The sequence below is a fragment of the Chenopodium album genome, chromosome 6 (assembly GCF_948465745.1).
Source record: "Chenopodium album chromosome 6, dcCheAlbu1.1, whole genome shotgun sequence".
Lineage (NCBI taxonomy): Eukaryota > Viridiplantae > Streptophyta > Magnoliopsida > Caryophyllales > Amaranthaceae > Chenopodium > Chenopodium album.
Genome location: NC_137839.1, coordinates 58,325,043 through 58,340,355, shown reverse-complemented (window position 1 = coordinate 58,340,355; position 15,313 = coordinate 58,325,043). Strand labels below are relative to the sequence as shown.

At 37.1% G+C, this 15,313-nt stretch overlaps 1 protein-coding gene across 1 annotated transcript; it reads left to right on the top strand.

The window, feature by feature from the left end:
* The first annotated feature begins 4,769 nt into the window (after positions 1-4,769).
* On the top strand, positions 4,770-10,885 carry LOC145636112 (protein BIIDXI-like). The gene is made up of 3 exons (XM_081687569.1): positions 4,770-5,117; positions 8,665-9,174; positions 10,128-10,885. The coding sequence occupies exons 1-3, from the start codon at positions 5,030-5,032 to the stop codon at positions 10,712-10,714; spliced, it is 1,185 nt and encodes a 394-aa protein (XP_081543695.1). The 5' UTR covers positions 4,770-5,029; the 3' UTR covers positions 10,715-10,885.
* The last annotated feature ends 4,428 nt before the right edge of the window (positions 10,886-15,313 follow it).

Genomic DNA, 15,313 nt, shown 5'->3' with positions numbered 1-15,313 from the left:
TTGGCGTTGAACTTCTGCGGAAGAAGATCTTTGTCCACCGAGACCCCTTGTGATGTAAGCTCTTGAAACTTGTAGTCGCTAGACAACTTGCTTAGGCTCTCTTGCATGAGGTCCATTTGTTGTTGCTTCACGGGATCATCGATCCTAAGTGCGAGAAGCTTCAGTGTCTCAGTCACAGTAGCATGTTGGTTCTTAAGATCATTGACTTCTTCTTGAGTTGCCATTATAACCCTTGCTTTCCTCTTGCGAGCTATAGGTTTGTTGAAAAGTTGGACTTGTACGAAGAGGTTATCTTTGATTAATCGTCCTTCCTTTCTTGACCATGCGCTGTAAATTAAACCATTTTGCGTTTTAATTACTTGACTCGAATCAACTTGACTTTATGGTTCATTTTAAGGGAAAAAAAAGAAAAAAGGAAAAAAGGGTGCATATTTTTGGCAAAAATAATGTACATATTTTTAGGGAACTAAGTATTATTATTTTTATGTTGGAGGATTAATATCCGACTTACCCCCTTAAAAAAATGACGGAAAAACGCGCACACAAGACTCTCTTAATCATGGTAAAAGTATGTGTATTGGTGTGTGCGTTGAGTGTAAGTGACATGCTTGGACTCTTGTGTAAGACCATGGGACTTAGTGCCTAAACTCGATCATTGATTCAATTAAATATTATTGACAGCAAAATTAACCGAATTAAACAGAAAACTGATTAATTAGACCTTAGGTGATGACTCGACAAATAATCCGAACTGTCGGCCAACCGACAGGACTGGCGTCACACTGTGGAGCTTGGCGCCAGACAACATATCTGTCGTCAGGCGCTACACACCATAGCGTGGCGTTACAGCTCAGACCTTGGCGCCAATAGTGGAGCTTCGGTCTGGGACTGTTTTCGGTGTTATTAGTCAACTGGGGTATGCCTAAAGTCGTACTAGGTCAATTCCGATTAAAATATTAGACTTTATTGATTCAAATTAAATAATTAATTAATTAATTGGGCAAAGTTCTTTAAGTCATTAATTTATTTATTTAGTCTTAACACAAGTCAACAAACGGTTAAGAGAAACATAGAATGTATATGCACAACAAATAATGCACAATTAGTCAAATAGGCACAATATGATGCAATGTGTTCGCAACCTAACCATGGCTCTAGTTCTCTAAAGTTCGGGATATGGTTTAGTCAAAGAGGGTCCATGGTTAATTGTCCGGATGCACCGCGCGGAAGCCTAACCGTGAAGGGTTGGCGCGAGTGGATGGGACACCGCAAGCTTTAGAAAAAACTCGCTTCCATGGTTTGGTGAATTCAACATCTCGGATGTACCCTTTGTTGCACGGAGCGTTCAATCGGGTAGATGGAGCATGAATTCCCAGAGGGTTATGTCCATATGTAGAACACATATGGGTTTCAGAAAAGTGAGAAAAAAATTCAATCAGGAAGTAGGATCGAGCAAACAATACGAAAAACCGGTCGAAATTAGAACGCATATTTCTGGCTCGGTATTGGGGGAAATTGGCGCCAGCAAACAGAGACTGGCGCCAGTTTTTAACTGTAGCGCCTGGCGCCAATGCTGGCGTCTGGCGCTACGGCTAAAAGTCTGGCGCCAAGCTCTGGCCCCTGACGCTACTTCCCACATGCCTCAGCAGCTTTCTGTGCTCGATAAAATTTTCCAGTTTCGCGCGGTGTTATTTCAGTCCTAGCTGTGAAAGACATTCCTCAAATTTCCTACGTGTAAAATCCTATGTTTTAACTCATTACGGATGGTCTTTCCAATGAGATCTTTTTTATGCATATGACAATAATGTTAATCAAAATTACGCACGTGAAATACTTAGAACTTTTCGAGTCTCATCCACTCATTCTAAATCATTGCCGAAACAAATTCAGGAATTAAAATAGAAATCCTCCCCAGTGGAGTCGCCAAAAAACTGTAGGGAATAAATTCAAGCCTTAATCCCACTAGCTTGAACCCCACTGTGATCATACACTAATGTACGGTGGCGTCCAAAAGGGAAGAAGATAGAGCAAAAGAGTCGCCAACAAGTTTTTTAGGAACTTGTAAACCGTTCATAGGATGAAGGTTACACCCCTTAACGATCCAAGAGATCGCCAACTCCATAAGGTCTAGAACCAAATAAGGGTTCGGGGATGATGGTACAAATACAACCTAAAAGAGATTGAACCTGCCCTAATAATAAGCCTCTACTTTATTCTGCTCGTATTCATGTGCGCTTTCTGATTAACATGCAATCAATAGGATTAACCCTAAACCATTTTAATCTATGTTGGTTGAATTTAATGCACAAATAAACCCTCAGAAATTAAACCTTTCACGTCTAGGGCGAAGGCAACTTCGAATATGGCTAGGTGCTTCTAGATCTTGCGAATGCGGAATTTTGTATAAAAAGTAAAGTAAGAAAGAATGAAAGGAAGAGATGAATAATCAAGAAAACTTGATGAGAATTGGTGAATGAATGGAGAGAATTCGTGAATGAAAACGGAGTTTTTAATACGATATTTATAGAGAAAATCAGCCAAAAAAGATAAATTAACAAAAACAGAGTCTGACGCTCAGGAAACAGAGCTGGCGCCAATCCTGGCTAGCTGGCGCTAGGCACCAACACTAGCGCCAGGCGCCAGGCCTGGTTCCAGGCGCCAAGGCCTGGGGTCAGACGCCAAGCTTGATTTTAATGCGTTTTCGAAAATCCGATAAGTTTACCGTACTGGAGGATAAAATAATATAATTTCTTCGAAAATGCTATTTGATTTTGATTAAAACTCTGAAAAGTCAACAAAGGTCAATTTATCAATGCTAATTGAATTAGGAATGAAAAGAACCTTCTAGAAGAACCTAGAAGACTAAAACCATTCCTAATTGCATTAGGAATGATAAATCATATTAGGCCCTCCCCTAGATCATTGGGCCGCATATAAAGCTCAAACCGGGCCCAGTTTGGTAAATTGGCCATAACTTCCTCAATATTCATCGGAATTGGGCTTATAATATATTATTGGAAAGGTCTTTGCAATCCCCATCCAACTACACTACTATCGGACCCATATCATGGACCAACCAAACTGGATTGGCTGTTTTCTTAAAAATAAGTTTTCAAAAATAGAGAGAAGAGAAAAGAAAATAAAACTTTCCGCAACACTAGACCTTCCACACTTTCGTTTCATTCGATTATGATTCGACGTGAAAGGTACTCATCACTGGGTTTGGTTTTGGGGAGACACAAATGGGTGTCTACACTAGTGATGAATATCTTTAACGTCATTTGATTATCGAACGAGGTGAAATGTGAAAAGTCTTGTGATGCGGTTGTTTTAATAAAATACGTTCTTTCTGTTTTCGAAAACATTTCTTTTCTTACTCTATTTATGAAAAATGTCCAATCTAGTTTAGTTTGGTCCATGATAAGGGTCCATTAATGGTTTAGTTGGATGGAATTTGAAAAGATCTTTCCAACGATATATTATAAGCCCAATTATGATGAAAAATGAGGAAGTTATGGCAAAAATATTAAACTGGGCCCAAACTGGATTTTACTTACGACCCAATGATCATGTGGAGGGTCCAAAAGTTTAATCCCATTCCTAAACTAATTAGGATTAATTAGAAGCTTCTATGAGTTTCTAAAAGATCTTAATTATCATTTTTGAAAAGATAAAATTAAAGAATTTGAAATTGAATAAAAACTTTCCTTTTTTAAGTCCTAATTCTATTCTAATTTCAAGATGTTCAAAGACAGTCAGATATTTTTTTTTTGTGTCTCATAATAAAAACTTTCTTTTTTTTACCAACTCATCTATTAAGTCCCCAAACTTTGCCCAAACATCATTTTTTGTCGTAAAAGATGCCGAAATTACTACTAAGGCATTGTTTGGTGCTAGCGTTTGAAGTAGCGGTTAGCGTTTTAACCAGTCAAAACACTACTAAAAAAATACGAGAGTGTTTGGTAAGGTAGCGGTTCTAGTCGTAGCGGTTAGCGACAGAAGTAGCGTTTAGCGACAGAAGTAGCGTTTAGGTAGCTTTTCTCAAACGTAAAAAATAGTAGCGTTTAGAAGTAGCGGGTAACGTTTGATAAATTTTTATTACTTTTAAACAATATTTATATGAATTGTGATATATTTTAGTATTGCAACCGCTAATTTTGCCAAACAATCATATTATCCACCGTTATTTTGATAGCTAACCTCTACCCACTAGACAACTACTCGCTAGCATAAAACTACCCGCTACTCAACCACTAAAAACTACCTGCTACCACTACTGTTGCCAGACAGGTAATAAGTGATGTTTGAAGGACCAATTTTAGACTTTTTGAATTTGAAGGACTTTTGCTTGACTTTTGTCAAAGTATAGGGACCTTATCTGTAATTTACTCTATAAATAAAGGACCGGACGTAGTAATTTTTTAGGCGAAGAAAACTTAACCGGTAAAAATTAAAAAATGGTAAAGTTACCAAAATCCGGAGGGAGTGGAACGTTACTTAAGACATATTTTCTGGGCAACGACAAACATGATAGCTGTCAAAAAATATCGTATTCATTCGTGCACCGGGACCCATTCCCCAAGTAGCCAAGAAGGTAAAACCCCGCATGTAGGTCCCAATTCTGAAAACACGGAGACTCATAAAATTTTTTACCTTTAAATATTATTATTAATAATTAATATTATTCCACCGAAAAAATTATCCTCATTCATCAACTTCGAAAGTGGGAACACTAATACCAACTTTCAACTTTTCCTTTGTTCGTCCATTCATTCATCAGCTCGAGAAAACCCCTAAAACAAAATCCTTTTTCAAACCCATTTTAAAATTAATCCCAAAAACATAATAAAAAAATAAAAATGAAAAAAGTTATTCTTAAACCCTTTACTTAAAGTTGATTAATTAAACAATAATCGTAATACTGGTCATTAAGCATGGAATCTTTGATAATATAAAAAGGGCACTCTTTTTGCCCCATTTTTTTTCTCACTCTTCACAGTCACTCTTCTCCTGCCGCTTATCACTCAAAATGGCACTTACAACCTGTTGTGCTGCTACTACTGCTGCTGCTATTCTTTTCTTCTTGGTTGCTAACTTTGCTTCAGCTATCGAAGATGGTACGCCTTTCTAATCCTCTGTTTTTTGCAATTTTCTGCTTTCAATAAGTTCTTAGCATTTATAAAGGTGAAGATCTACTCTTATATAAGCTGGATAACAATGTATACAATGAGTGTTCAGAAACAGTTGTCGTGTATACTATTTTAGAATGTCGGGAATATATGTCAAGTCTTGTGACATTTCTTAATGGCTATTGTTTCATTTGATTATGTTTTAATTTCGGAACATATTGCGCTCAACTGGGGTAAAATGTTAGTATGTTTGTATTTTAGAGCTTTTGAGTTTCCGATTTTCAGTCTAGAAATGTGGTAACATCTTAATTAAATTGTTAAGGTGCTTAATTTCCTCTGTTATTGTTTATAATGTGAGAAATTTTTTTAGAGTATCATATCATTTGACAATGGTTGGTGCTTGTTGTGGTCTTATTGCTGAGAACCTTGTGTTTTTCCTGTCCTATTTTTCACGTTCTTTGGATGATAATAGTCTGACCTTTCTCTAACGAGAAATTATTGTATAGTCCAAAACCAATACTCCGGATGTTGTATAAATTGTGTCGTTGTGGTTGATATCAATTTATCATATGGTGTGTAAATTGTGTCATTCTGGTTGATATTTTGTAATGTCTAATTTTATCTGTATTACATAGTTTTGGACCACCACATTGTACGGAGTAGTTCGACTAATATCATATTAACTCAAGCTAGTACATAAATGCTTCCTAAAAATGTCCATCATGTTACATACGTAGTAATTAGATTGTATTGGTATAAAATTTTCAAATTCTAATTTATAATTTTTACATTTGTCTAGATTATTTAGGCATTGATAAGTTTTGATACAACTTGTTAGTAGTGGAATGACCAACTTGTTTGTAATACTATGCTTAACTATTGAAGAGCCAAAACTTTTCACATCATAGTACAAGTCAAACAAAACATTACTGTAGGATGCGAGCAATACTCTGTTGTGTGTCTTGTGTGATGATCTCTCAGCAAATGGAAGTGATTTTTGTTGTAAAATTTCAAACTAAGTGGACCATGTATAAATTTTCAATCTTGGACTAGTGATAAAAGTTTTAAGTGTCCTGTCAAGTTAGCTAAAACCGTGTTTACTTGGGAGATCGTTAATTGTTATGACTAATTGTCACTTCTTATTGTACATTTCTTGATTAAGGTTACTCACTGCAACTTCGTCTGAAACACAATGTCGCGTAGACATGCTCGTAGAACATTATAGCAGGGCATAATTTTACTTAATGCCCTAAATGATCTTACTCGCTTCTTCATCTGTGTTGAGTCCAAATATTATTGTACTTCTGGTAAGATCTGATTTTGCTCGAAAGTTGAGAGGAAGAGAGTCTAGAGACTGATTCAAATGAAAGACATTTAGCCGAGTATGAAAAGATTAGTTGGGTGTCAAGTAGAAGATTAGTTGAGGGAATAACAAGACTGGTAGGCATAAACCTTTTTCCCGAATGATCAAATTTGTCCGGGTAGTCTTCATCGCACCAACATCAATGCATTTAAATTTAGAAAGTTGAAAACTCAAATTCTCAAAGATTGTAGGACCATAAAGAGTCATAGTATAGCTTAGAATCTCGTTTGGTGATTCTTTTCATCCATAATTGGGAAGTTAGTGATGCATTATTGCAAAGTGATCATAAATGTTGATGTCAATTGCAGTTCCATTTTAACCTTGAAGTACTCTGAAATGCTTAAGTTTCAATGTAGCTGTCAATTGCATTTCTTTCTATATAACAGAAGTAAAGAATCTAAGTACTTTGTAATTGACTTTCGCAACCTTCTTTGAAGGGCAACAGAGAGTGGTTGCATATCCTTCAATGTTTTTGTGGTCCAAAACTGAAACCTCCCAAATGTTTGATTTACCTAATCATGAAGTTACATTCAAGTCATAAATTTTGATATGTCAATTTACCAAAGTTGCATGTAGAGGACTTTAAAGTATACACAAAGGCATAAAAGAATTTGCAGACATGATATTTGGTTTCAGTCCAATGTACTTTACATTAAACATTTTGATACGATAGTACTAGCCCAACACTTTAATAATCTTTATGTTGAATCAGCTGTTACATGCCATGTTAAGCACGGCCGTGTTAGTTGTTGACTTGTTGCTCATATACTAGTAACTACAGAGTACATACTACATGCCATCAATAGTACCTTGAAATTATTGTTATACTTCTTATGTTTTTTATGATTGAGTTAGATATGATCCACACGCAATTTTTCATGTTGCAGTTTAATTTTGCATCTATTTTTCCTTATCCTTATAATTTACCATTGGCCTTGCCTGTGTATCTAGACCAAGTTGCTGAAGTTGGTCTTTAAGGGGTCTGTCGTATATGCTCCTTAATACTATTCCCATTGTTAAAAGTTCTCAATATGTGTTAAGAACTTTTAGAGGAACAAAAACATTAGTGTTACGGAATAAGAACTTCTTGGTAGTCAGGTACGAACATTATATAGAATAGTATAGACTCCCTCTTTCGAGAAATGAGACCTTTTCGACTTTAATTTCTTGGTTGATTTTGATGTTCTTCAGTGATATCAATTGAGAATAGATTTGGGATCTCGACCACTAAGCTGTAGGCCCAAAAGTGCTGTAAAAAAAGAAGGGAAACAGAAAATAGTAGAGTTTCCCGCCAAAATTATAGGTGATTATGGATTATCTATAACAAATTAACAATGATGAACAACACAGTAAACGGCAAGTCTCTTTTTTCCCTGAAGAGCGGATAAAAACAAAGGTTGTTATGGAGATTCGAGTACTACCTTTTAAGCGGAAATTAGATGATGAACTAGCTTTAGTTTGTCCAATAAAAACAAATTAAAAAAAAATGATGAAGTAAGTTAATGGTCAATGACAGGCAGAAAAACGGGGAATGAGTTTACGACTATGAGACAAAAACTGGTTCCATCCGCCTTGCTCTGTACGGCACTATCATATCACTTTCTGTCTTGGATTTCATTTCATTAGCCGTTATACACCCGACTATCCGAGTATACCATACAATAAAGATATTATATTCATATACTTGTAATTTGCTCAAATGCTTTCTTGTTCACACTAATGAAAAATATAAAAGTATTGCGAGTATATGTATAGTTTTGAGCTAATGGCGATGAGTTGATGATTTGAAATGAAGGTTGTACTCCGAATTTTAGTTCTTTTACACTTATTAATGTAAAACTCTACCTATTATCTCTAGTTTATGTTTGTAAAATTTAAAAAATACTTCGTAGTTTGTGTTTGGAAATACTCTACAAGACCACCACATATTAAGACAAATTTAGCAGAATTCCATGTGAATACAGTACATTTTTCCTTGCAAATAAATTGTGATAGTTATAAAGTTGTTGATAATGTCAATATTCTAAGTTTCTAACCATAAAGAATTTACTCTGTATAAAAGGTTTTTTGTGACAAATTTCCATTAATACTTGTACTGAAGTACTTATGAAAATAATGTATGATCAACATATACTTAAATCAAATTAACCCATTAATTTAAATATTATATAGGTCTATTAGTAAATGGAGATTTCGAGACCCCACCAGCAGGAGGATTCCTAAGCACAAACGACGGCATAGTAGACGGGCCCACAACAATTCCAGGCTGGCAATCAAACGGCACAGTAGAGCTAGTCTCATCAGGTCAAAAACAAGGTGCTATGATCCTAATTATCCCAGGAGGAACACACGCCGTCCGATTAGGCAACGAAGCTCAAATCACGCAAGATCTAAAGGTCGAGAAAGGCTCAGTCTATGCTGTTACATTTAGTGCTGCTCGTACTTGTGCTCAACTTGAGTCGCTTAATGTATCTGTTGTCCCTACTCGAGCATCCTCAGCCGTTGATCTTCAGACTGTGTATACTGATCAAGGGTGGGATTCGTATGCTTGGGCTTTTGAAGCTGATGATGAAGATGTTAAGTTGGTGTTGATGAATACTGGTATGGAAGAGGACCCCACTTGTGGACCTATTATTGATGATGTTGCTATTAAGAAGATGTTTGTTCCTGATAAGCCCAAAGGTATGTTTATTTTTGCTTTAGCTTTTTTTACTTTTTTGCATGCACTTTCCTCACTTGATCAGGCCCAAAGGTTTCTCCGTTTCTTTGACAAAAAAACAAATAAAATATATATATATATTTTTTTTTTGACGGGAAAAAGATAAAAAAAATTTGGTTGATCTGAACTTTAATAATAATTAATTTAAAATAATTAATTTAATTTGTGAATAAATAATTAATCAGTTACAGCCTTAAACCTGTATGATTTTTCCTTTTTCTAAATTAACAATAATACTCCGTACTACCAGATAAATTAGTCACTCATTTTGTTTCTAAATAATAAATTAACACATTTTCACTACACAGTTTATATTTTTAGTGTTTAATATGAAATATTGTTTTAAAAAATATATAAATTGTGAGGATTTGTCACTAATGCAACAACATTATACTTAGTACTTCCTCCGTTTTTAAATACTTGCTCCATTTCTCTTGGACGCGTATGTCGATGCTAATCTTTGATGATTAATATTTTTAATACCAATAAGTATTAATTCTAACAATTGAAATTAATAATCTATTCATTGAGATGATTCCAACAAATACCTATAAGACTATATTTTTTCTTATGTATAAATAACAAACATTAGTCAAAGTACGACAAATGAATAGTGCCAAAAATATAAATGGAGCAAGTATCTAAAAACGGAGGAAGTATATAATTTGCTTTGTATATAGTAATTCGTATACAAATTTTTATTCCAAGTTATTGATCACTTTTGAATTTAAGCTTTCAAGTTTAGTCCTATATTATTACCGATTTACAGTATATTAGTATGGCATGTATAGTATGGAGAACGATTCTCTTTCAACTCAATCTTTTGTGCACAACTTCACAAGGGAAAGTATTTTATTTCGAAACAGAGAAATTACAAAATCATTGCATTTCTTAACATTTTTTTTTTTGCTTACAGGTAACGTAGTGCTCAATGGCGATTTTGAAGAGGGTCCATGGTTGTTCAAGAACGAGTCCCTCGGCATCCTTATTCCTACCAATCTCGACGAGGAAACCACTCCATTACCGGGTTGGATTGTCGAATCAAACCGTGCAGTTCGATACGTGGATTCATACCACTTTGATGTTCCAGAGGGAAAGAGAGCTATTGAACTCTTGTCAGGAAAAGAAGGCATCATATCACAAATGGTTGAGACGACACCAAAGAAAGAGTACACCCTAAGCTTCTCAATGGGACAAGGCGGAGATAAGTGCAAAGAGCCCCTAGCTATCATGGCATTTGCTGGAGATCAAGCACAAAACTTCCATTACACACCCGACTCCAACTCTACTTTCCGTCGAGAGGGCCTCAACTTCACTGCCAAGGCTGACAGGACCCGGATTGCCTTCTATAGTGTGTACTACAACACGCAGACTGATCATATGAGCTCCCTTTGCGGTCCAATGTTGGACGATGTAAAGGTGTGGGGAGCTTCTGGTTCTTCCAAAATTGGTGTTGGAATGTTTGGTCTTGGGTTTTGGATTGTTGTCCTCATTTTGGTCTAGAATCTAGTTAAGAGGTTAGTTATTAAGTGGGGTGTTATTTATAAATATATATGTATGGTTATGAGAAGGTTGTAACTTTTCGATCTATAGCGAAGGCTATTAGATAACAGCTGCTAGTGATAAATATATAAGCTTTGATCATATATATAGTTTTAGTGAGTTCTATATTAATCCATCAAATTGAAGTTAGAATAATGTACTAGTTAGTAGTTACCCTTTCCACCACTAATTGAATGGTGCTGAGCTGAATAACACTCGCTCGTATCGATTTTATGATTTTATCGGGGGGAACAATAATGAGTCAATGACTACTGGTATACCACTATACCATAACAGCAAGCACAGTAAACACAATCTTCTTCTTCACCTTAGTCAGTTATTAGAGGTGAGCCATCTTCCCCATCTCAGCATGAATCCTGTCCTCACAGTTGTAATATGTTAATTTTTTAAAAAATTATTTAATTTAATTTTTTTTAATTTTGGCCAATGGTGACACTTGAACCCCTTAGGTAGGAATAAAAATGGTTGATTACAAAAGGTAGAACGCTAACCCTTTGTTTGGATATGAAGAAATGGAAGGAAAAGAAGAGAAGAGAAATAGAGGGAGACAAAATCTCTTGTTTGGGTAAAAGATTGGGGGAAGGAAAGGGAAGGAGAGGGAGGGATCCATTTTCCCTCTCTCTTTAATAACCATAATCTCTCCAAAATTGGAGAGATTTGGAGGGAAAATGGAGCTCACCTCCCCCTCCCTTTCTTTTCCCTTCCCTTCCTTCATTTTCCCTCCCCTTCTTTTCCTTCCTTCTTTGCTATCCAAACAAAGCGTAAATGTCGCTCTCAAATCTCTAACTAACGCCCACATTTATAATCTTAAATTACATTCTTACCCTTGTTATAAAAAATTAAATTTACCTCAACTTACCACTTTCACTGTCTAAAAAACTTTAATAGAAATTATAATAATCATCATATCATATCACTAATATATAAAGCAGTCACATAGCCAGGCCACGAAGACACTTGGCATTCCAGTTTTTCGCCTAGTGTTGTGCCACATTGGCAAAATATAGGTATTATTGTGACACATATATATGATGCTAAGTAAGTGAATTTTTGATAGAGTATTTTAAGATAAAAATGTCATATCACTAACACTAATATATAAAGCTGGTCTCGCAGACAAGTCACGAAATAGCGACACTTGACATTCCAGTTTTTGGCCAAGTGTCGCGCTATGTTGGCGAAATATAGTATTATTGTGACACATATAAAATTTTAAGTAAGTGAAATTTGGATGGATTTTTTTAAGATAAAAAGGTTATATAGTGTTTTATTATCGATATACTTCTAGTATTTCATATATATACAAAAACTAATTATAACTTTTAATAAATATCTTATAACAAAACACTATTTTCATCATTAAATTCATTTTAAAAAGTTCTTATAATATATTTTAATAAAAAAAAGAAAATACGTAAAAAAAAAAGTTTTAATTAGAAAAAAATGATTTTAAAAGTAAAACAGGTTCTCATATTCATGTGCACTTTCTGACTAACATACATCCATTATATTAATCCTAAACATGTTTAATATGTGTTGGTTGAATATTAATGCACAAACAAATCTATTATTGGCGATCACTTGAATTAAAATCATATTAGTCTAAATAAAATTAACCTTAGCCCAAAAGGCGTTGAAACGAGCCTGCTGCTCCTCACTCCCACCATAGGGACCGCTTACACAACGGGTCGCGGCCTCCCAACCTCCATCAAGGCGATCAACGAGCAGCTTAGCAAAAGCAGGAGGAAGCAAGAAAGACCTAAGTGCCTCCTTTTTAGCATCCTCAAGCTCATTCTCTCGTCCAGCCCATTGATCAGCCATCTCAGCCTCCAACGCTTGCACTCTGGCCTGAGAAGTTACCAACTGTCCTTCGCAATCAGCTAGCTTTGTCTTTGTGAGTTGGAATGTTCCCAGATGAAGTTTCAGGGCATCCGCCTTCTCTCTTAAGGGAGTCACCTCACCAGCCACTGTATCCCTCTCAGAACGAGCCTGCTGAATCTCCTTATCCTTCTGAGCAAGGGTCAGGCCTTGGTTCTAGTACTCCTTCTCCACTGTAAGCAAGGTATAAGCCAAGTCGTCAACATAATTGGTAAGATGCAAGCAAACAACAAGACGAAAATAATCTAAGGCAGGAAGTAAAAGAAAGTAGGCCAAGGCGAAAGCAAGGAAAAACAAGATGAAGTAGATAAGAAAAACAACAAAAGCAGACTAAGGCAACAATAAGAAAATAAGCAAAAAGGGGAAACCAAAGCAAAAATGCTAGAAAAATAAAAGTTAACCTTCTGCAAATCATGGCACGCAGTGGTAGTAGGGAAACTAACTGAGCTGCTAGTAGAGTCAGCGGGGAGACGAATGCCCTGAGTAAGGCGGTAGCTCAAGGTGCCACCGTTTTATGGGTTTCCCACAAACAAGGACTCATCAGCCCTAACATTCATTAAAGGGCGGAACGGAGCGTTCTCAGCCCCAACAGGACACAACAGAGGACGAAGGGAAGCATCAATGGGAACCTCTCCAAACTGTGTAGGTCCAATAGGACGAAAAATGCCTCTAGCATAAATTGAGGTCGCAGAGAATGGTTTCTCAAAAGCATCACCCAAGAACTAGTGAACATAGCGATTAAGCTCACTGGAGTTCTAGGTGTCAGTCTCCCTAACAGTGTTCACTCTAAGAATCCTAGTGTTGGTAGAATGAGAAGCGAAAGGATCAACAGCAGAGGAAGTACGGGCTATTTTATTAGCGGGCTGATCAGCATCAGTTGAGGGAGAGACCACAAGATCATCCTCCAAATTAATAATTGGATGATCCTGCTTGTGTGAACCCCCAGGTTGAGAGTGCCCTCCCCTGCTAGCGCTTCGCAGGCACCTTGCAACCTTGAAGGGCGAGGTGGAATCTTTGGTAGCTCTATAATAGTCTCATCTGGGAGCTGAAAATTAAAAGCCTTAATAGAAGGACCTGTAGCGTCCTTAGCAGCAACGGTAGTACCAATGCTAGGAGAATAGAGCAGAATATGCTCAGCAGAAGTTGTGGGTTTCTCACCCACCGCAATAGTAGTCTTAGCGTCTTCAGCGGGAAAATTAAGAATTCTATCAGCAAAGTCGTCAACATTATTTTTTAATCAGCAAAAGCTTGATTTAGTGGTTCATTTACAACAGAAGTCTGAGGTGCCACCTGGCCGAAAGCCGCAGTTGGACACCTCTCAAGAGAAGCATCGTGCGCCACTAATGCCTTAGATCCTGAAATAAATTCCTTGGGTGCGGGACGAGTTTCCCTCCAACCCCCAATAGTGGAAAAGGAAGGCTCGGCTTCAGCACGACTAGACCCTGCACGATCAGCAGCGGTCACAGTGCCAAAGACAGCCCTCAGTTCAGCTGGGGCTAAACGAACTTCACCCTTCATAGAGCCAGCATAAACCTTTAGAGTCTCAAAAAGCTCAGGATGATTATCAGAGGTAGTAGTAAAAGGCTCCTTCCAGTTGTCCTTCAACCTAAGAATTCCCCTATCCAATTTGTCATAACCTGAAAATCAGGCAGAAAAAGAGACAAAATAAAGGACATAAGAGCATAGTATAAACAAAAGTGAAGAGAGAAAAACTCTTACAAATAAAAGGCAGAACAAAAAAAAATCTTACCAGGCTCATGGGTAAAACACAAGCGCATAGCAAAAACTTTGCGTTGCCCACAATGTACAAGGAGTTAGGCAGCCAAAACTTAGGAAACTTAGCATCACTTGTGGCCGCTCCCTGGAGCATATCAAAAGCATCTGTTTTGCAAGCATCCTCAGTGGGGGGAAATAGTCCTCCAACCATATTAGTGCGAATCTCCCTGAAATTGCGTGGCACAGCAAAAAAGAAGGCACTTCAACCCAAAAAAAACTTGCCAGTCCAGTCTCTAAAATGGCCAAGTTTAGGGTAAGACAAAACTCGACCCTGTTTGGGAGCCACGTAATACCACCCAGACTCGGAACCAGAAGATGACCTTTTCAGGATCATTAGAGATTGAACAGAAGTAGTGATTCTGGATACCTCTGAAAGCGCACAAACCACAATAAGCATATCAAAGTGTGCAAAGAAGTCAAATGCAGCAAAGCAATACAAAGGTTAAAGACGCGAAAGACCTTATCCAAAGTAGGGTCAAGAGGGAATCTCAAGCCTAAGTCAAGTTGAGAAGAAAAGACTGCAATATGAATAGCAGGAGGAGCAGATAACTTAGAGCCCCCAGCTAGCAAAACCAGTTTGTAGCCCTGACCAAAACCATAGAACTTCTGCCCCGCCCAGAGCAGAAAGGTCCAACTTCGTTGCATCTTTACACTTGTTGGAGTCCAGCACATAATTCTTGGGGCCATGACACCTTTCGTTTAAAAAGAAGTCAGGTTTGCCCTCTTCAACGGGCTCCTCCACGTAAATGGGTTGACAGTCATAAAAAGCACTCTCAACAGGACATTCATCCACCTCGTTCATATTCACACCTAGAGAATGAGATGGTGAAGAAGTTGCAGCGTTGCCACCCCGCAGTACATAATGGTCAAACCGATACACATCAA